The 21,801-nt window shown below is 37.3% G+C and overlaps 1 protein-coding gene across 1 annotated transcript in view; it reads right to left on the bottom strand.

The window, feature by feature from the left end:
• The window catches only part of gabbr2 (gamma-aminobutyric acid (GABA) B receptor, 2), a 200,152-nt gene that overhangs the window by 71,039 nt on the left and 107,312 nt on the right, over window positions 1-21,801 (bottom strand). The window contains exon 3 of the mRNA XM_084130464.1: window positions 6,554-6,724. Coding sequence (XP_083986590.1) covers window positions 6,554-6,724 — 171 coding nt within the window. The remainder of the gene's footprint in view (window positions 1-6,553; window positions 6,725-21,801) is intronic.

Below are 21,801 nucleotides of genomic sequence, written 5' to 3'. Positions count from 1 at the left end.
CTTCAAAGGATGGAGCCTTTGAATTGGGACACAGCTATAGTGTACCTTTAACTAGAAGTACTAAATTACTCAAACTAAATCTGAAATAAAAATAAAGCTAAAATGAAAACTGAAAATATAAAAATAAAAGCTAATTCAAAATATAAATAAATACTATAATCATATAAATAATACTAAAATAAAACTAATAATACTTCTACTAATATTTTTTTTAAAATAATAATACCATGTTTTTGGATCAAATTTAAATAATTGGTATTAGCATTAGCTTTAGCCTCAGCATTAGCCACACTCCCCATTTTCCAAAGGTGATTCTTTTCTTCGCAGCATCACAGATATCAACCAGTTATCATGATACCAAGCAGCAACATGTTCTCTTTAGAGCTGCCAGGCCTGTAGATGATGAATTAACAGGACTAGCGTGGGTCACAGTTTGTTGTGTCGCTGCCTTATTTTCCCCTCTTTTTCTAAACCCACAGCAGTCCATCAGCTACATTTTCCACACTACTCAGGTCCCCATGCGGCCGAGAGCCACGAGTCTGTGATTGGCTGCGTTTGGAGATATATAGGAAGGTGTGTGAGTGTCAGCTGGGATCTTCTCTGTGATGCTGACGGCACAATGAGCTCTGACAGAGGACAGTGGCCTGATAATGTAACCCGCCACTGACAAATCTCATCTGTATATGGGCACTGAGGATGCAAACTAGCATTATTTCAAATTAGAGTAGAAGCAGATGCTCAGAGATTTATTTTTAATTGAGCTGATTTTGAAATGTTTAGCTTTTATTAGGCATGTCTGATTTCGAATTATGTTAACTACATTTTTACACAATACTAGAATTATTTTGAGTGGTTTTAAGAACATTGCTAAAGTGTCAGAGTGGTTTTAAGGCAGTCAAAGGTAACTTCATGTTAAGATATTAATTAAATATATTTAAAACAATATTTATTAACACATATACCAAATTTGATATTATTATTATTATTATTATCATAAAAACCCTAAATAAATTATATATATATATATACACATACAGGTGAAACTCAACAAATTAGAATATTGTGCAAAAGTTATAATTTTGATGATTATGGCATACAGCTTATGAAAACCCCAAATTCAAAATCTCAGAAAATTTTAATATTACCTCAAATCAATAAAAAAAAGGATTTTAAATACAGAAATGTCGGCCCTCTGAAAAGTATAATCATGCATATGTATATAGTTATATATACTAAATATATTAGTTTCACCTTTTAATTTGAATTACTGAAATACACTAACTTTTGCACAATATTAAAATTTTTCGAATTTCACCTGTATATATATACACTATATAAGAAACTACTGGTTTTGAAACTACTTTTCCTTATTACAATACCTTTATCTCTTAATTTATGTTTATACATTATATTATATATCTGCCATTACTTTTTAAGAAAGTCCCCATATTTTGGGGTCCTCAGTATCCAAAAGTTTTTTAAAACACCTCATTTAAATGAGGACATACCAGACCGCATTACAGACTTTTATATACAGCTAATTATAAACCTAATTATAATGTTAGCCTACCCCGCCATAACCTTAAAATATTTATAATTTTACCTTTGAGAACATTCCCAAGGGGAGCTTCTGGGGACAATCTTGTCCCCAAAGTACAGCTAAGTAAACATACATGCACATTTTTCCTATTCAAGAAACCTTGGACACACAAAACAAGCAAAGACAAGAAAAGTGACCCTTGATGCTTAAAGATAGATGTCCTATGTGCACAAATTTTTGTACATGTGTTATTTTTGTATTGCAATATTCCCACTGGCCTCATGCACCTGTGTTCTGGGGGACAGATGCGAGAGGAAGACACATTCAACCTGATGTAACTGTGAACAAGTCTATACTGGATTGTGCAGTAGCGTCGGGATTCCCATGTCCTCCAGGAGCAGCCAACGCGTCAGGATAAGTCAAACACAATGCAGGCAAAGAGTGAGAAAAAGCCAACACGTTCAATGCACCGCTGAGGCTGAGGGGACATATGCATCTATTTATAGCACAGGTTTTAATGAGCCTTTAAACTGAAACAGACACAAACAGGCACAAAGCACAACACAATGGCCAACGCACGCACACAAACTGATCCGCACAGATATAGGACTGCCCATGAGGTCCGATCCATGAAAGGAGGATTGGATGACTTGTGCTTGGATCATCTCCTTAGGGAATGCAATTAGTTTGGCTGAGCCAGCCGATTGTGCTTGTGTTGCCTGGATGTTTAATCAGTGATCAAACAAGCAGAAACTTCATTACACATATACACACAGACACACACACAGACACACACACAGACACACACAGACACACACACACACACACACACACACACACACACACACACACACACACACACACACACACACCTGAATAGTGCCCCATTACTGAAGCTGCTGGAGTGTGTCCAATAGGTCACTAATGGAGCACCTTGGTGTAAAAGAGGACAGAGCATGTACAGTAGAGAAACCATATGGTGACCTGCTTAAAACATTCGCTTTCTCGCTTCATTTTCACACATTTAGAGAGAGAGAGAGAGAGAGAGAGAGAGAGAGAGAGAAACCTTTGTTCTGACGCAAGTGAGATAGTCACACAAACCATAATATCTGTGTAAACATTTGCTTTTAATTACTGCTGTACGCTGGATGGGATGCAGGCAAATGATTAAATACTTTCAGGAATTCAGATATAGGGAATGTTTTTATGATCACATTAAACTTACATACATTAAAACGATTTTAATTATCATTCATTTTCCTTAGTTTACATGTGTAATAATTGACAAACATATAAAGCTATAGAAACGTGGCAAATTTAGCCAATTTTCTGAACAAAGTCCATAAGACTCAAACTATTAATATATATAAAATACAGTTTTATAAGAAAGATTTTTTTCTTCATTTAAATAAGAATAGTTACATAGTAAATATATATGGTCATATGTTATTTACAATGTAAATATTTCTTATTTAAATTAAGTAAATGTAAAAAAAAAAAGCATATTATAAATGCACTTAATTTTTCAGATATAAATATGCATTTCTTAAAAAAATATATTTCATATATAATAAAGCAAATTTTAGCTTTTTTTCCTACCCCAGACAGACGGACAGACGGACGGGCGGACGGACGGACGGACAGACAGACAGACAGACAGACAGACAGACAGACAGACAGATAGATAGGATGCCCTCAACACCTCACAGACAACTACTGTAAATGCACAGCAGTTTAGGTGTAGATACACAAAAACACACAAACGTACACAATCCTACTCAAAGTGCGAGGCCTGACAAATGGGTTTAATTCCTCATCAGGGGCCCAAGTCATCTAATCTTTTACCACATAAAAAGGGGATTGGGTCTTAATCTGTAAAACAGCATACTGGTGTGTGATTCATGCGGGAGTGTGAACAGCCCTTAATCCACTTATTGATAGACACTCAGGCAAAACACTGACAGCCTCCTGCAATGTGTCCGATATCAAGCAGCAGACAGGACAGGTGCTAAATTACTTCACTGGAACAAGCTGAGATAGAAAACCAGAGCATTCATGCACAAAACACACACACACAAATCAAAATCTCATTGTTTATCCCTAGTATTAAAGGAAGGATTTCCATATATGCAATTAGAGTTGAAGCACTTCTGCTTTTGAGATGAATATTATTAATCCTCTGTGACACCAGCAGTCAACCCAAGTCTCCAAGAAAAGGCCAGCAAGTGAGGTTCTAGATCCACACCTACTAATTTGTGTGACACAACAGATGCACCTTCTCCTGAAATGTCACATCACACACACAGGGCAGGCAGCTATCATGCGATATGGCACCGCTGAGGGTGAGAGAGCGTGACACTGGTATGCTAATCAGGCTTCCAGTGCCCTCCTCAGGCAGGATGCTGATGGGATCAGTGTCTGTTCAGCATCTCCATCCAGAGGAAAAGATAAAAGGATTTACACCTTGCACAACTCATCCTGGAGCTCCTTAGCTCTACAAAGGCAAAGAGCACAACGCTGTTTGGTCATTCAGATACAGAGGGTTACTGCTTATTTATTCATAGTATTTACTTACTTAATTATAAATAAACATGCAGATTCTTGAGACATAAGACAACTTTGCCTGACATTAATTTTAAAAATAAAATATAATTATTTTGTATTTTTTTATTTATTAATCTGAGTCTTTCATTAGAACGTTCTTAAAGGGATCCTGTCCCTTTTTTTTTTTTTTTTTTTCATTTTCAACTTTCTTGAGTGTGTAATGTTGCAAAGTTACAAGTCACAAAGTCCACTCCAAAGGGAGTTATTGTCTATATCAGTGCGCACTGTTTCTGAATTCTCTGAAACGCCTCTATTGTAGTCTTGAGTTTTCTTCCGGGAACGAACATGACACAATATTTCCACCCAAGGCAAATGCAAAAAAGGCCTGGTTGCATTGCGTTAGTAGAAACTTGAAATTAGTGAAACTCGTGATTATGGTAAGGGACGTGACATTTCCGAAACGCGCTCGAAACGGTTGACCAATCACAACACAGTGGTCGAGCTGACAAATAGGAAGGAGGGGCTTCATAGAGACAGGAACTAAACAGAGCGTTACTGACAGACTGGGAAAAGAGGTGCTGAAATAATGTATATATATTATATGAATTTAATAATACACCTCTAATAATAACTAAAAATAAATAATAACAATTATTAGTTATTAGTAATTCACTACCAAACAGTTACTGAAAATTGCGGAATCACAAAATTAATCATGCCTTATGGTACTTCATTTTGAATGCCAACGCTGTGCTTTACTGGGAGTCTACGAGAATAGCAGGATAGCTATTTACATTGGTAAAAGAAAATATTAAATCTTCAAATACAGTGCTACAAATTTTCAATCACTGTATTTTTGACACACCTGGAATGCATGTATTTTGTTTGCTACATATTTCCTTTTGCAAATATTGTAAAAACACAGTTTAGACCTTGATCAATAATTTACAGCCGTGTCCCTGCATTTATCCGATATTTGTTTTATCCGGCAAAATCAAAGTCAGCCTTCAACTTGAACATCCTCTTTATATAATTCACCTGCTATTTTCCATGTCACAAGCATGGTATGTCAGCTTCGTCTCATAAACTGTAAAGAACTTGTTCATTTATGATAACTTCCCTGAGTCCTATAGTAAGCTAGCATCCTATATAGCTAGCATCACAGATAGATTGGCGAATGTATTATATTGGTATGAACTGACAAAAAACTCAATTCATTTTTTGAACAAGAAAGATTAATTCATTTCAGCTTTGAAACAGGCCATGTGGGCCTTTTCCCCACACGTTTCTATCCGCAACATAAAACTGCAGTGTCAGCGTTATAGTTCTCAGAGCAGCAGGATTTGCTAGCACTAGCAGTACCACTGATCCATGGCTAGGTGGATCTGTAATGATGATCCAGGTTTTAGATCTATCACCTGAGGAATACTTTGAACTCTGACAGCACACGGTTACTATGGAGCACTCGTGTGAGAAAGAGATGCTAATGTCTCTCTGCCCCTGGAGGGTTTCAGCAACATGTCCCATTGGAGGAGGGAATTTCCAGAGGCTTACAATAAACACACAAACACACACGACACGATTCCTGATCAGGTTATGTATAAATGTCTCAACCAATCAATTCAATCTACATCTAGCTCAGTCATTGAAATGAGATCGACACTCAATTCCACAGGGAAATCTTACTGGGTCTATTCATATGAAATACAAACAGAAAGAAAATGATACACACCCACACTCACACAGAAAACAATAGGGCTTATATTTCTGAGAAGCACTCTTCTAAAACGTGGTGGGCAGGTAAAGCTGGTTATGTGGAGCAATTTAATATCTCTATATCTCTACAATACTTTATTTTCCCAATGAGAAGGCATCAGTTAAAGGAATATACCAGGTTGCTTCAATACAAGTTGGCATATAATGTTGAATACCACAAAAGTTTTCTTTAAAAAAAACAAAAACCCCAAAAAAACCTAGGTTGCATTGAGGCACTTATGTGAATAAGCCCAATTACGGGTGGAATTAAAAGCATAAATGTGAAACTTTTAAAATAATTTTTCTGTTAAAACTTAAAAGTTGTTCTTGATATTTTTTTACAGCTGTTTTAGGGTTTTAGATGTTAAGTTGTCACGGCAAAAAAAATAAAAAAATAAAATGTAATATTGGATATAACTTTAAACAGAAAAGGTGAGGGATTTTTTTCACATTAAAGTCATGTTAACATTCATATTGTCTATGTCTTGTGGCTATACTAATAAAATCAGAGAGTATTTTAACGTTTACGGATTGGCTCCATTCATTTCCATGCTAAATTCACTACATTTTCATAAAGTCAGTCCAAGAATAAGGACATAAAACATAATATCTACTCTCAACAAACATTGATAACATTTTATTTTGAAGGCTGAGCCACAATATCATGATTCAAGATACATTCAGAAAGAGGGCAGGTTATTTTCCTCAACATACCTCAGAAAAGCGCTGGACATCCTGGGTCAAGGTTCCCACTCTGCTCCAGTTGTAAAAGTTAAGAAACTTCACCACAGCGGGGTTCACGGCATTGTCTGACGGGACTGTCCTGAAGAAATTTGGATACTTTTTCCTGTCTGCCAGGACAGGAGTTGTGGCCGCAAAAGAAAGCTGAAAAAGAAGAAGGCTGAGTTTAGCCAAAGTCTCATCATGAGAAGTCTGTTCCTTCTTTTTCAGTGACAATTTTCTATGTAGGTGACAGTTATAACCTATAAGTACAGCTCGTATCTACTTGAAAGACCAACATCTATAAAACTAAACTAAAGACGAAGGTGTGCAACATCACAGGATATTGTGAAGTCTTATTAAAATGTAATAGCTTCTTATTAAAGGGTTATTAATAGTTCACCCAAAAATTGTCATCATTTACTCACCCTCAAGTTGTTCCAAACCTGTATGAAATTCTTTCTTCTGTTGAACACAAAAGAAGGTATTTTTAAGGATGTCTGTATCCAAACAGTTGATGTACATTGATATAGTATTGATATATGGAAGTCAATGGGGTCCATCAACTGATGGTTACCCATATTCTTCAAAATATCTTCAAAATAAGAAAGAAATCCATACAGGTTTGGAACAACTTTAGGGTGAGTAAATGATGACCGTTTTCATTTTGGGGTAACTATCCCTTTAAATGTCATACAGCACTATGGCATATTTGGACTGAGATTGTGTTCACATTCAACTTTCTGCAGCATGTTGGATCGAAGGCAAATGGCCGGCCCATAGCCAGTGTGCCAGGACTCCAGGAGTCCACATTGTAGGTGTGAATGAATCAACACACTAACACGTCTCTATAAAAAGACAGCTCTCACACCTTTGGTGAGTGCCCGTGGTGACTGGAGCCATGAACGTTTGCACTGCTGATGGTCAAACTCAGCATATCAGCTTGCGGATGTAAGTGTGTATTAAGATGCATTATCGAGCATCACATTTTGTGTATGAATTCGGGCCAGTAGTTCAGATTTTTACTTGCACTGCCAACATTTACACCGACCCCAGCACAAAAATATAATATAAATATATAATATTACAGTACATATTTTATTTTTAGCAAAATTTTAACAAAGTATCAGAAAATATATTAATCATTTAAATTAAACATTTTACCTTAAAAATCAAAACAATTTTTTTTTAAATCAAAAAATCATATTTACATTTGTAAATAGCTATAATTTGTTTTAATAATAGCTGGGACTTTTACAGCTATAATGTAACTGTGACAGTTCTAAACTTATTTTTCTGGGAAATGATGGCAGAAGGTGCAAAATGATATTGATTGTTATTGGATTTTTAACCCATTTTAACTGACGTTTCGCAGATAAACCAATTTCGACGAAACCCTTTTACCTTGGTGACGTGCATAATTCACAAAAACGTTCAAAACGTGACAGAAAACCAAATGTTTATGTATTCAAGGCATATTATCATGTACATGATCAGCAAATCATTGTAAGGTAAGAACATGCGAGCAAGTGAATGGCCTGTAACTCTCTCTTACACTGCTTCATTGTTGATTTCCGCTCCATCTAGCTCTCCTCGGCCTCAATATTAATATGATTCTTTTAAAACGCTTCTATGTACTGTTCAAATATTGCGTGCTAAGCATGTTTAAATCTTTTGAGCTTTCAAAAAGGGGACTGTTTAAAAAAGGCTTCACACGTTTGAAGACTTTTTTGCTCAAAACATGCCCTCTTTAATGTTGTCAAACACCAGGCAGAGCATTTTAAGCCTCAGCTGGAACGAAAAACAAGCCCAGAACGTCATGGTATGATTTTTTATGCCAGTGCTCCCGTCAGTAGATTAACAAATGTTCCTCTGGTTATAATACATCCTGAGGGTTGTTAGTCTCTCAGAGATAAACATATGGAAATGCTCTGAGTTCAAATAGCAAAAGCCGTCTTATACTTGTTAAAGGAGCACACTCTTTGCTTACAGTCATAAAATGTCTGTCGGCTACGTGGCTGCACATTCAATTCGATGAAATTTTCATCGCAAGGCAAAAAAAATCTAAGCTGAATAGTGAAAGGGAACGTAATCATTCAAAAGCTAGATGTTGATGTTTTGTGAAAATGTATATGGATGGCTTGTTGAATTTGCAGGTGATTTAAGCAGCAATTTACACATAGTAAACTGCATTTCAATACCACAAGGAAGCACCTCAATATAAAAATGTGACAAGTTCTATTCAATTCTTGTCTACATCAGGGTTTTACCTGTAAATGACCTCGGAATAGAATGTTCCCTTGCTTGGGAATGGGATTGGATCAACTAAATTACTTTTCCTGTGAATAGAATTGAGGGTGAAATGGAATTGACTTTTGCTCTGGAGTGTGCGGTGGCCGTGACCCTTGACCTCTGGCGGGCTGTGTGAACAGTGTCTCATCTCCTCTCATTTGTGGCCTCTCTGGTAAATGAAGTGGTGACGTAATCACATGAACACTGTGCCGAAGGGAACATGGTCTGGATACAGCCTGTTAGGTCTACTTTCTGATACAAGGAAGAGATTCAGGCTCTGTTCCAGTCAAGTCAAAATTATTTATATAGCGCTCTTCACAATACACATTGTTTCAAAGCAATTCCTCAGAAAATCATGATGCATCGTCATGCATTTAGCAGATTACAGCTAGTTCACATTTTACGATACACAATAAAGCAGTTGAGATTTGCTAGATAGTGTTGCCCTACGCAAGTATAATGTATGTATGCGGATAAAGTTATTTACTTATATAGCTGTGTTTATATATACAGATGGGTATAATATATAACTAACTATATAACTATAATATATAACTAACTATTATGTTGTATGTATGTCAGCACCCTAACCATCATGCAACCTTACAAGTGACCATTTTGCCTTAATCTCTTGATTTGCTTGATGTCATAAACACTTATCAATGTTTAAAGAGATAGTGCATCCATCAGGCCATCAAATATACCTTTTTATATTCCAAAGAAGGAAAGTTTGGAAGGACACGAGGGTGAGTAAATGATGACCGAATTTTCATTTTTAGGTGAACTGTGTTTCCACTGAACACAAAGGGATTCATTCAGCAGACACTCATTTCGCCTTAAAGTGAACGTATTTGACACATTTTCACAGTTGAACCTCTTTATGGATACAAGCTGAATTTGTCATGCAGTGAAGAAAAAACTGCCTCTTAATTCTTTCCCTCATCTCACAAAAGTGTGCTGGTGTGTACACACCCTGACAGCCAGAGAACTCGTGAATAACAACAGTCTAACATTTCAATGAATTCCATTAAACCCTGTTAGAAACATTTAGACCTGTGACTATTTAGACAAGGGAACAGACAGATTTGGGTAGGATTTATTTACAATGTTATATTATATTGGAAATGTGTGAACTAAAGCTATAGCTGACAGCAGACATCAGTGCTGACATAATCACACCACCTGCTCTGCATTTCAAGAGGAAGGAGGGTGAGCAGAACATCCATTTTTCTTTTTAATATGGGTATGAGCAAATAAAAGGGGATTGTGATGGATTGAAGTAATCTAATATAATGATTTTGTGTCCTCTAAGAGAGTTATTGATGTTAATCAAGGTAGGGTTAATTGCAGTGCTGCAAAGATAAGACATTACGATTACGATAATGACACAGGTTAGTAGTCTGTGGTTGAAGACAAGTGTGCATTAATTCAAAGATAGACACTATCTAGATTGGTCTGGTTTTGGCCTTTTCAGACCTGCCTAAAAAAAGCCTGACAATCTTGAAAGAAGAAGCCAATCTCAGGACAGTGATGTCACGCCTGTTGAACGTGGCAAGAACATTCAATTAAAAGCACTTAAAGGGACAGTTACCTGAAAATTACATTTCTGTTATCATTTAATCACCCTCATGTTGTTTCTTTAATCTGAGGGACACACAAGATATTATGAAAAAATTTCTGTATGTTTTTGTTGTTGTTTTTTGCCTGTGCAATACAAATTAATCGTTTACAATGTTGTTTTGGGCCTCATTGACAATTGACCATTTAAAAACATTCTTCAAAATACATTATTCGGTGTTCCACAAGAAGAAAAAAAAACTGTCCTTTTAGACCTTAGACAGGTCCTACCATATGAAAATGAACTTGGTCATTCTGCTAAATAACTTTTGTGTTGCACAGAAGTTGAATTTTTGGGTGAACTGTCCCTTTAAAAGTCTGTTAAAAATCTGGGCTACATTGGGGTACACTGAAAGATCATGTCACACTGAAAAGTGGAGTAATGGCTGCTGAAAATTCAGCTTTGCCATCACAGGAATACATTTCATTTAAAAAAATATTCAAATTAAAACAAGTTATTATAAATTGTAATAATTTTTCAAGTATTTTTGATCAAATGAATGTAGCCTTAGAGAGCATAAGAGGCATAATTTTTACATTATTAAAAAAAAAAAAAAAAATCTTACACCCCCCAAAATTTCAACGGCAGTTTTGGTTTTCACAAAGTATTGTGTGTAAAATCTGTGATAAACTGTGATTTATCAAATTTTTTGACAAGGAGAAAAACCAAATGAAAGCCTGTTCTCTATATATTTTATATACATCTCTATGCACTGCTCAACCCGAAGCGAACAAAATGTGAATTCGAATGTACTGCTTCAAACAAAAAGATCAACCTCTCTTCACAAATGAGAGATCAAAGAGTTGACTATCTAACAAACCTAAGAAGCAATTTGTTCTTTTGCAGCATATTAGCAGATTTACAGCCTCTATCAGAGTTTAATCCTGCTTTCACATCAATGGCCAACTCCAGAATAAGAGTCGTGCCACATCACCCCGTCACTCATCTCAGCTCAATGAAGTGCTTGTTGTTCAAAACACACAGATTAGTGCTGCCAATTAAGGATTTTTATCATGCTAGTGCCACTAAATCCAGATGCACCTACGGGATTCACTGAGCATTAAGGGGTCTCTTGGAGGTTGCTCTAATCTTTGTTTAGTGCAGACTAGCCTACATGCTGAATGCTCCATTCTCACAAGGGAAAAGTCAGAGCATAACGCACTCACATACAACCATGTTCTCTCCACTGAAAAAAAAAATAGATGAGGGAGAGTTTTCCATTGTATTTTGCTTTTAAAATCTCTTTTAGGACAATAAATAAACCTAAAATCTTCATATTCGAAAGAAACTGATGAGTCACAGGAAAATATTGCCCCCAAATGGTGTAGTTTCAGCATCCACCAACAGGGGCAAACTTAGTAATGCTGGCAAGCCAAACCTTGACTCCATGGCAAAAATAATGACTTGCTGGGTCCGAAATCACATACTCTATAGCAGGTACTGCATTTGTACAAAAGTAGTTTTGACTGTTAAAAAAGTATGTTCTATAGACCTAGAATTTTGTCTTTGAACTTTCTATAGCGTCTGTGAAGTGGATTTACTTATTGTACAGTTAAGGAAAGTTATCATGAGCATTGTAATGTTTTAAGCAGATGTCATGAGATATGTCAGTAGACCTGGAAGATTTTAAAACGAGCGGTTCATTCATAAATACGTAAGATCTTACCTTCATGCTGTGGAAATACAAACCGGAAGACAGAACACAGAGAGCGCAGCGCTGAAAAGGGGCGGGGCTACATATAGTATGAATGTATGTATGATGAATGAAATTTGGATGTACTACTCTGCCAACTCCTCTCCCGTGGCCTCATGGGATAATAAAGTGACCAATGAATGCGCACTTCAGAATCTCGGTGGAAGTAGTCAATCGGGTACTTTTTGCCTTTTCGAAAACTATGTATTCAGACATACAGTACTGCTCTGTTGGCATACTGTTTTTCATACAGTATACTACAATATTTGATTTTCGGCCACAGAAACTGTTTCTTGACAGGTTTCTTGAACCTGAACCTTGAACCCCCTCAGCCATTGGCCAGACAAAAAGACAGTCCAGCCCCCAAACTCATGCCATTGGTTAAACCAATGCTGCTTTATTGTGCTAGCTGGGCCGCTCAAAAACACAGAGTAATATTTTGATAGCGTCCCAGTGACTGGTTCTCAATACTCTAATTGATGCTTCCTCATTTCTCGCTCCCCTGTCCTCCAGCCCATGACCCAGAAATCAATCGAAGTCCGGCATCATGAGAGATTTATCAATTCTCTAAATGCTGCGAGTAGCGAAGCTTAACGAGAACGGCATCTTGCAGAGTTTTATAGTACATTTTAAAATAAATATCCACCCATTTTTCATACTGAGCATTATGATGTTGTGATGACTAAATTTACTTGCAACTAGTGTTTTCATTATTTTTAAACAAAGTATTATTATATTTATAATATCAGCTATTTATAAGCTTGTTTTACCAGTATTTGTCAGAATTTAAATACTGGTACATCATTTAAAAAAAAAAAAAAAAAAAGGTGCAACACTTACTCTATGAGCAACTTCACCAAAGCCACAATAAGTGGAGTAGCTACAGATATTTTCTTCTGTATAGAACACTGCAGTAATGACATAATTAGCATCACCCTGGTTCCCTAGACAACCCAATAGGATTTTTCCATTGGCTTTTGGATTATTGCAGAAAATAAGCTCTGGTTAGAGCCATAGCCTTGTGGACGGTGCTCTGACATACAGTATAGCACAGCATGGATGAACTTTTAACAATAAGATCAATAACATGTATTAAGAAAATAGATCAATTGAATTGCCATTTCATGCTGACTTGAAAACTTGCATGATGTTTCGGCATATCAGTGCATCTCTAATTTTACAAATACATCTAGCTTTAGTCACTACCTCCTCTCATTTCATCCCTGCACACTTGCATCTTAAGAGGTAAAAGCTAAGACACAAGGACAGGAAACAAGTGTGCACAATTAAGAAATGAGAAGCACCCAGTGACACTTTTCAGGAGTCTCAACCCACGCATGGCTTGTACTTACAGCCGTCTCTGCATATTAAACATGGATAGGAGAAAGAATGAACATTCAAAACATTACCTTTAAATAGTCTGAACTGCACCTTTAAAGCATCTCTCTCAATTCAAGCCAGCTGATCTGTGAACTCTATGTAATGACATCTAATGCATTAGATTCCCTTCACTTCCTGAAGAGCACATGATCAGTCTGAGAGCTCGCTTTCTCTCCGTGAGAGAATAAGAAAGGACGTTATCACACAAAATTAGCCTCTCTCCTTCCCACACAGATCCTTTAACAGCAGGAAGCCTGGCATCTCCAGGTGATATCCAACCTAGAACGTCTTATGTAAACGCAAGTTCTCTTTACATCACAGTATATGAGAAGTGCGTAATTCACATTCACTCTCATTCACGTCAATGCACATCTAGTATAATAAACGCATGCTTTTCCAAAAGGATCAAACAACTTTTTTAATCACATCACAAAATACATTTCATTCAAACATACTCCTTCTGCAGCATTATACCTCTTGTCATGCTCATAAACTCACAAGTCTAAGACAGGTGACATCCTATTGGTCTCCTAATCCTGCTCTCTCCTCTTCTCCCAACATTGTCTCTTCATCCTGTTGCTTGCGCTGCCACCGAGTTTTAATTGCCACCCCCTGCCAGAGGCAAAGCCGTGCCGACAACCCGCATCTTATTTCCATCAATCTCCCAGTGCCAGTGTTAATTAAAACTGCACAGAGGAGCCACTGCCTGTCACACCTCTCAGCTCCACAGCCTGGGACTGGAAGGTCACAGTGCTCACCTAATAAGTCCAATAAAGGGGACTTGGGAATTTATACTCCAGAAAAATAGCAGATGACTTTGATACTCTAGAGGTGAACAGGATGAATGGAGTTTGAGAGGGAAGATATGTGGTAGAATCTCCAAAAGCCAATAAATGGATGTTCCATTTCAATGCATGTTCGCACCATTTACCCTACAATTTTAGCATTTTCTGAATGTTTTTTTCAGGATACTTTGATGAATACAAAGTTAAAATGAACAGAATTTATTTGAAATGGAATTAATTTGTAACATCATGAATGTCTTTCCTGCCACTCTCGATCAATTTAATGTGCCCTTGCTGAATAAAAGGATTCATTTGAAAAAAAAACCCCAAAACGTATTGACGTGAAACGTGAAAATTTTGAACTTTTGAGACTTAGTGTAATAAATATTTACATTGCTTTAAAAATAATAACTATAATACTACAACAGCGTTATCTGTTACTATTAACTCTTCTAGTCTTTACTGTATTGTTAATTATCGTCTCATCTGGTTTTTCTGAGGAGGCACTACCTCCCTTGCCTTCTCGGACAAAACACTTGTGGTGCATGAAAGGGAGCGAGTGAGACATAACAGAGGGGGATATTGAAGAAAAAAAAAGAAATGGTGGGGCAGAAAATAAGGCATTTTGCATTCTGGTAGCGCAGCCTAACTGAGTGAGGTCTAGTGTAGCCGACTCTCTTGACACTCCGGCTGCCTGAGTCAATAGACAGCATTTCATTCTCATTAAGGTTTTCTAGCCAATTCTAGAGACTGTGGCCTTGCAGAATGAAATATTGACAACACTGCACAACATTGTTCTCAGCAACGCTGCCATCGACTTGCAATGAGCTTAGCTTCGTTGCTCTTTGTAAGCTGACTGGAAATGGAAAAGATTAACAAAACGCAGCCATGGTTGTCCACCTCACAGTCTCTTTAATTAATGGTAAATAATGTTTCCATTCACATGTTCATCCCTACTGAAACACATGCTTTCCAATACAGTCTAACAGTCGGTGTTCTGGTATTGAAAATGCCATTCATTTTCTCCACAGAGAAAACATATTGACCAGACCTACCAAGAACTCTGAGGTTGTTAAGCAACTAGACATGCCTCTGAAAAAGTCATTATGATTTCTACTTCATTGGGGGAAAAAATGTTTATTAGGTAATTTCCTGGTGAAGTACTACCCAAAATTAACCAATTACCAAAAATCCTGAAGAGCAGCCAATAAGAGAGGTCTCTATTAAACACAAAAGAGCTCAAGAGAAACTGCTCAATCCCTTAAAGGTGACATATGATGCCCCTTTTCACAAGATGTAAAGCTTCAGCTTTAAATACCTCCCAGATCATTAATTATAGCTTGTCAAATTTGCCCCAAAAACACACCGTTTTTGTGTGTGTCCCCTTAAATGCAAATGAGCTGCTGCTCCCCTCAGCAATAACAAAACACGCGCATCTCACTCATCCAAAATCTCAGAAATAACCAGTAGCGGAGTAGAGGTTGTAACTTTTAGATGCACATGGATGTTTCTGAATGGTTAGTGGATACATTTTTGTAGTTGTTGTGGAGTTACATTGATTCATATCATCGACTTGCATGTACCGTCATGTTCAACTTTTACACAAGTTTCCACAGTTCCCTGAGGTCTTTGTAAGACAGCTGTGACATTTTTTGGTCAAATAGTGTTCTGTGATCGTCTGTGCAGCCAATGACAGAACAGTTTGCTTGCTTTAGTCAAATTTTTGCAATTGCGTTTGAACTGGTCACACTGTTGTCGCTTGCAAAAACCATATGGTGGCGCCGTGGGTGGAAATGTGCAGATTAAGGGGCGGTAGTATTATAATAAGATCCCCTTCCTACGTCAGAAGGGGAGTGAAATCTGATTGGCTTATTTTTTTTATATGCTTGAAGAGAAAGGCTTACCAAAACAAAGTTATTGGGTTGTCACTTTTCACGTTTTCTGGGTTGGTAGATCCACCGGGGATCCGATTAAAGCACTTAAACACGGAAAAGTTCAGATTTGTATGATATGTCCCCTTTAAAGCACTGGCAATTACAATCAAACTATTCTCAAGCAAAGTTTTTATTTTTTATTTTTACTTTTTTTATTTATTTATTAATAATTACCGACTAATGCTGCCTTCACATGCTTTTAGAAGTTTCCTACTTCCCACTTCTGAAGTCGTGATTGCGAGCGCTTAATTTTCAGAAAGAACAGGAACCATGGATGACATCATGTTCATTCTTGCCTATTTCTGATGATATTTAGTCAATATCCAATGATCTGATTCGTTGACAACCATATAAACATATACCCACGCTATTGTAAACATGCATCACACCATCTACAGCTTGCTGACGATACTGGAATTTTGATCAAATAAATGCTATTTCTGCTGTGTAAAATATATTTATCTACATAAATATACATGACAGTAAAGGCAAGAGAAAGCAATGTAGATGTTGTAGGGAAAATGAATAGTCACTACAGCAATAGTTTTCTCTTCATTCCTTACCCACACTGAATAAGAGTAGATACTAACCAACACTGTTGAAACTGATGAAATCACATGTTATGTGTGAATGAAACCTTTCCATAAAGAATATGAATAAATCAACATCTGGTTAAATCCAACTGCAGTTTAAAAGACACAACGTCTATAGACACAAAAGGTTACAGATTAATTATATGAAGAAGCTAAATTTATTTAGAGTTCAAGAAAAACATTGAAAAACAACTACTAATAATTTGGGTTGACAGCGATTTGAGTCATAATTTACTGGGTTTTGATGTGATTTAAAAGCAAATTTATTTGATTCAATAGTCAATTAGATTCAATTAAAAATAATTTGATTCAGTATATTTTAAAATGAATTAATAGGATTCTTTCATTCCTTTAATGTATCTATCTTTACAATAAGTTGTCATGGTGATCATGATGAAGCAGCATTGGAACAATCTTACGAGTGAGAGAAAAAGTTTCTCCTCTGACTTTCAAACAAAATGCCTCTTGCTCCAGGCAAAATCATGCAACTCTGCACTGCTCACATAGCCTGATACTAACAGCCACAGTAATAGAGCGAGTAGAAAAGTAGTGGAAAAATGAGAGGGTTTCTTCAGGCATGGTGTTTTCCATGACCAGAATATCTTAAAAAAATGAACCAATAACGTCATACCGTATCTCCAGGGAGGAACTATCAGCAAGTAAACGGGATCTCAGGGTCAAAGAAGGTCCAATTAGTTAAAGGGAGTTTTTAAAGCAGACACCAACTGGGGAGACTCGGGTTTTTACCCTCTGACCCTCCGACCGGAATAAACCGTCATCCTCACCATAGGCCCAATCATCAATAACAGAGGACTCACAAACAAAGTGCTCCTCAGAGACCATGATGGATTCTTGCTCATTATTTACCGTTTTCATAATCTAAAACTATTCATCCTGTCCTGGTGTGTTCCATCTATACATTAGCCTTAACGGTAACTCCTACTAACGGGAAATGGACATTAAACAAACCAAACAAAAGAAGAAAGACATTTCTAGAATATGACATTAGTGATAACAGTTAAAACTTTTGAATCATTAAGATTTTTGAAAGAAGTCCATTTTGCTCACCAAGGCTGCATTTGATCAAACAAATACAGTAAAAACAGTAATATTGTTAAATTTTATTACAATTTAAAATAACTTTTCTATCTTAATATATTTTATAATGTAACTTATTGCCGTGATGGCAAAGCTAAATTTTCAGCATCATTACTCCAGTGTTCAGTGTCACGTGATCGTTCAGAAATCATTCTAATATGTAGCCTGGCAAGCCAGACCTACATCAAGATGTTTGGTCTGGCAACTCACCATAGACACGGCTCAATCCGAGGGGCGGGATAAACGGCTGTCTTTCAAATTCCCTCTGCACGCAATAGGACAGCGCTTCAACCAACCAGAGCGTTTTCCCAACAGCGGAGCTAGTTGATAGATTCAACTTTTGAATCTGGCCGGCAAACCGACGAACACATCTTCCTTTTTTTAAGAATGACTTAAGTGCCGTTCTTTGCTCTTTTCTCAAAGAAAAACTTAACTCCAAGTCCTCCAGAGTCGCGGACAAAGCCGATTCGAAAGATGTTCGCCAGCAGCCGTCATTCTTTGTTTTCAAGTAGCAGCTAGGGAACCATCGCAACTCTGTCGTCATATGTTAAGCCCGCCCCGCCTACTCTATACACGACGTGATTGGCCTGACCCAATTTAGGTTTTTGCAGCTCGAAAGTCTATGGAGAGTTGCTAGACTGCCCTGGCTGCAAAATACATTTTGCTGCTGCTAGGGTGCGTCTAGATTTCTAGGCTATCTAATATGATGATTTGATGCTCAATTACACAATACTTGCCCCAAACTTTTAAATATTAGTGTATCATGGTATGCAGCCGAACGGTTTGCAACACTGATAAATATATATGAAATGTTAATCAACTCTTATTGTTTCAATGTTCATTGACCTGGGCCTTGTCAATGAACTCGGTTAGCTAGAAGCAGGGCTTCAATGGGACATCAATAACACATGATTAGAGGGGTCGTCCAAGGTCCATTTCTATCCCAGTATTTGCCATAATGAGGGCAGGTGGCTTTCCAAGGAGTCCTCTCACATAGACATGCAAGACAAAGTCAACCCGAAGAGGATAAATCCTGTTTACGTCATTACCGATCTGATATTTATGGTGGGGATATTCACACTGGGGAAGAGGTTTAATCAGCTGCTGAGGATCATGAAGTCCACACAAAGGATGCGTTTGATATTCAGTATTCAAGAGAGGCATTTGGCACTCGGCATGAAAGCTCAGCACGATCTGCTGCTCATGAGGAATGCTGGGCTGGTACACACGCATACCCGGCTCATTAAAGCATAATATACACCCCAGACAGGGTAAGACTCGCCAATTGTGTTTCAAGAGTCTAATTCATAAAGGCATTTGGGAAATATCAGGCTTATTACCTGTTATTCCAGAGCTTGTTGTTATAAAATGAGACAAAAACATTCTATTTCAAATAAATGCTGTTCTTTTGAACTTTGTTCATCCTGAAAAAAACGTATCAAGGTTTCCACAAAAGGTTCTTGAGAACCAAATAAGCATATTAGAATGATTTCTAAAGGATCATGTGACACTGAAGACTGGAGTAATGATGCTGAAAATTCAGCTTTGCATCACAGGAATAAATTCCATTAAATATTTCTTTGATAAAATCTTGCTGACCCCAAACTTTTGAACGGTGGTATATACAGTATGTTAGGTATACAGTATGTCATGCATTTCTTAGTGTGGCAATATCTTAGTGTGGCAATGGCAACCACATTTACATGATGCTTAAATAATGTAAAATATCACCAAAATTCCAGTTAAATTGGAATATTCTATTCAAACACAGTCATGGAGCTGTGGAGCTCATGTGACTTCCACCAAATTAAAAATGGCAGTGCAAAACTCACAAGTCTTGAAACAATGCTGTCCGTTCAATTATGCTGCCAGTTGCATGAAAATCATCTGCTAAATTGCGAATAACAAGCTAATTAACTGACACGGAACTTATTGGTTTGACACTTAGTGTGTGTTATTGTGCACATCCATTATATTCATACAGTAGTATTGTAATGCAAATGTTCATCCCTGCCCAGAACCTTGCATCATGACCAGAAAATATTCATCTAATGAGCAACAAAAACATAATTACCCACATATTTGGAGGTTATTTACGCTGTTATTCACCGACACCTTTTGGTTTGACAATATAGTAAAACTATCAAAGTCGATGTGAGTCACTCTCATAATCAATCTTATGCTGGCATCTCTAGCAATGATAGTGGCCAATGATTATAAAAGCTCTCTCTCTCATAAGTAGCCGACTCAAAACACACACACTCTCACACAGAGAAAAACCCATTAGAAGGCACCGTTGAAAAGATGCTTCTCCCTTTCCACCATCTGCAGCCATATCACCCCCTCCTGCCCAGCATGTGGACCCAATGATGATATGGCAATCGATTTTGTAAGGGAGCCGCCGCTTCATTCTCCACACCGCTGCGAGCGTTAGCGCCACATGAGTGACTCTGCTGAGTCTCACACCTGTACCTGCCCCCCTCCTCCCCTATTCTCCTGCAGGAGCGACGGAGAGATAGAATAGAGGAGCGAGCGGCGCAACTCTGCCAATGCACTACTAATTGAGGGCATTTAACCCCAATTACAGCAATCCATCCGGCAGGTTGTTTAGATGCCTGTCACAACAGAAATGACCAGCCTTCGCCCTGCATTTCGCCATCATTATTTCCCACCGACATCGTGCGCATGTGACGGGGCGAGAGGGCACGGCGCTTTTTATGTCGGTGAGAAACACAGCGTTATGTTCAAGAGCTTTCCATTCATCCATAATTCATTGCTGCATATTAATGCATAAAGAAACAAATATATCAGGATTAGAAAAGTGCTGGTTTTCTTGTACAAAAGGAGAGGGTACATGAGAGGCAAACAAATGTTTAAATTGTTTATGGTATATGAAATCTGTGGACTCGCCGGAAGCATATTCTAAGTCAGAGACCGAATAAGTTCTTGATGATTCATTCTTAGTGAAATAAGCAGTGCATTTCCCCAAATCCCTGTCTCAATCGTGCCATGTTAATTCTTATAAAAGGCTGGAGATCAGATTTGGTTGGCAATGATATAAATCACCACAAGACTCTTTAACTAGCATTATCTGAGGTTACAGCTGGATGTATCAGGCCAGTGGGGTCAATATCACAAGGTTTTGGATTTCCAGGGAGAGCTGCAGAAATGGAAATGGACAGAAACGCCCCACAAAATATCACACCGGAATTTGATTTGGAATTATAGGATTTCATTAGACCCAACACAGGTTTTGTCATGAATAATATAGAGCATTCTGGGAAATTAAGTGTCTTTCCTTCATTGTCCATGAAAAGTTAATTAATGTATGGTGTAATTTATAAAATACATAAAACATATTTAAATCAATATACACTACCATTCGAAAGTTTGGGGTATGTAAGAGTTTTTAATGCATTTGAACATTATTGCAATTTAAAATAACTGCTTTCTATTTTCAAATGTATTTTATTCCTGTGATGGCAAAGCTGAATATTCAGTGGCACATGATCCTTCAGAAATCATTCTAATATGATGATTTGGTGCTCAAGAAACATTTCTTATTATTATCAATGTTGAAAACAGTTGTGCTGCTTAACATTTTTGTGTAAACTGTTATTTCTACAGTTCTATTTAGGTGACAAGTACCCCATGTGTTGTGTGTGTAACATTTTCTTGGGTATTTCATGAATACTAAACTTATAGAAGTATATGAGTTTTTGAATTCCATTCAAATGACAACCCTGCATCCTCAATTCAAATTCAATCCTAATTCAGGAATACAATTTTTATTTAAAAGGCATTCCAAATTGTTACAAAACTGTGCTGCCCGCCATGTGGCCCAAGACA

This window comes from Abramis brama, assembly GCF_963993115.1.
Source record: "Abramis brama genome assembly, chromosome: 12".
NCBI lineage: Eukaryota > Metazoa > Chordata > Actinopteri > Cypriniformes > Leuciscidae > Abramis > Abramis brama.
The sequence above is the reverse complement of the archived record's forward strand: the minus strand, read 5'-3'. Positions and strand labels throughout refer to the sequence as shown.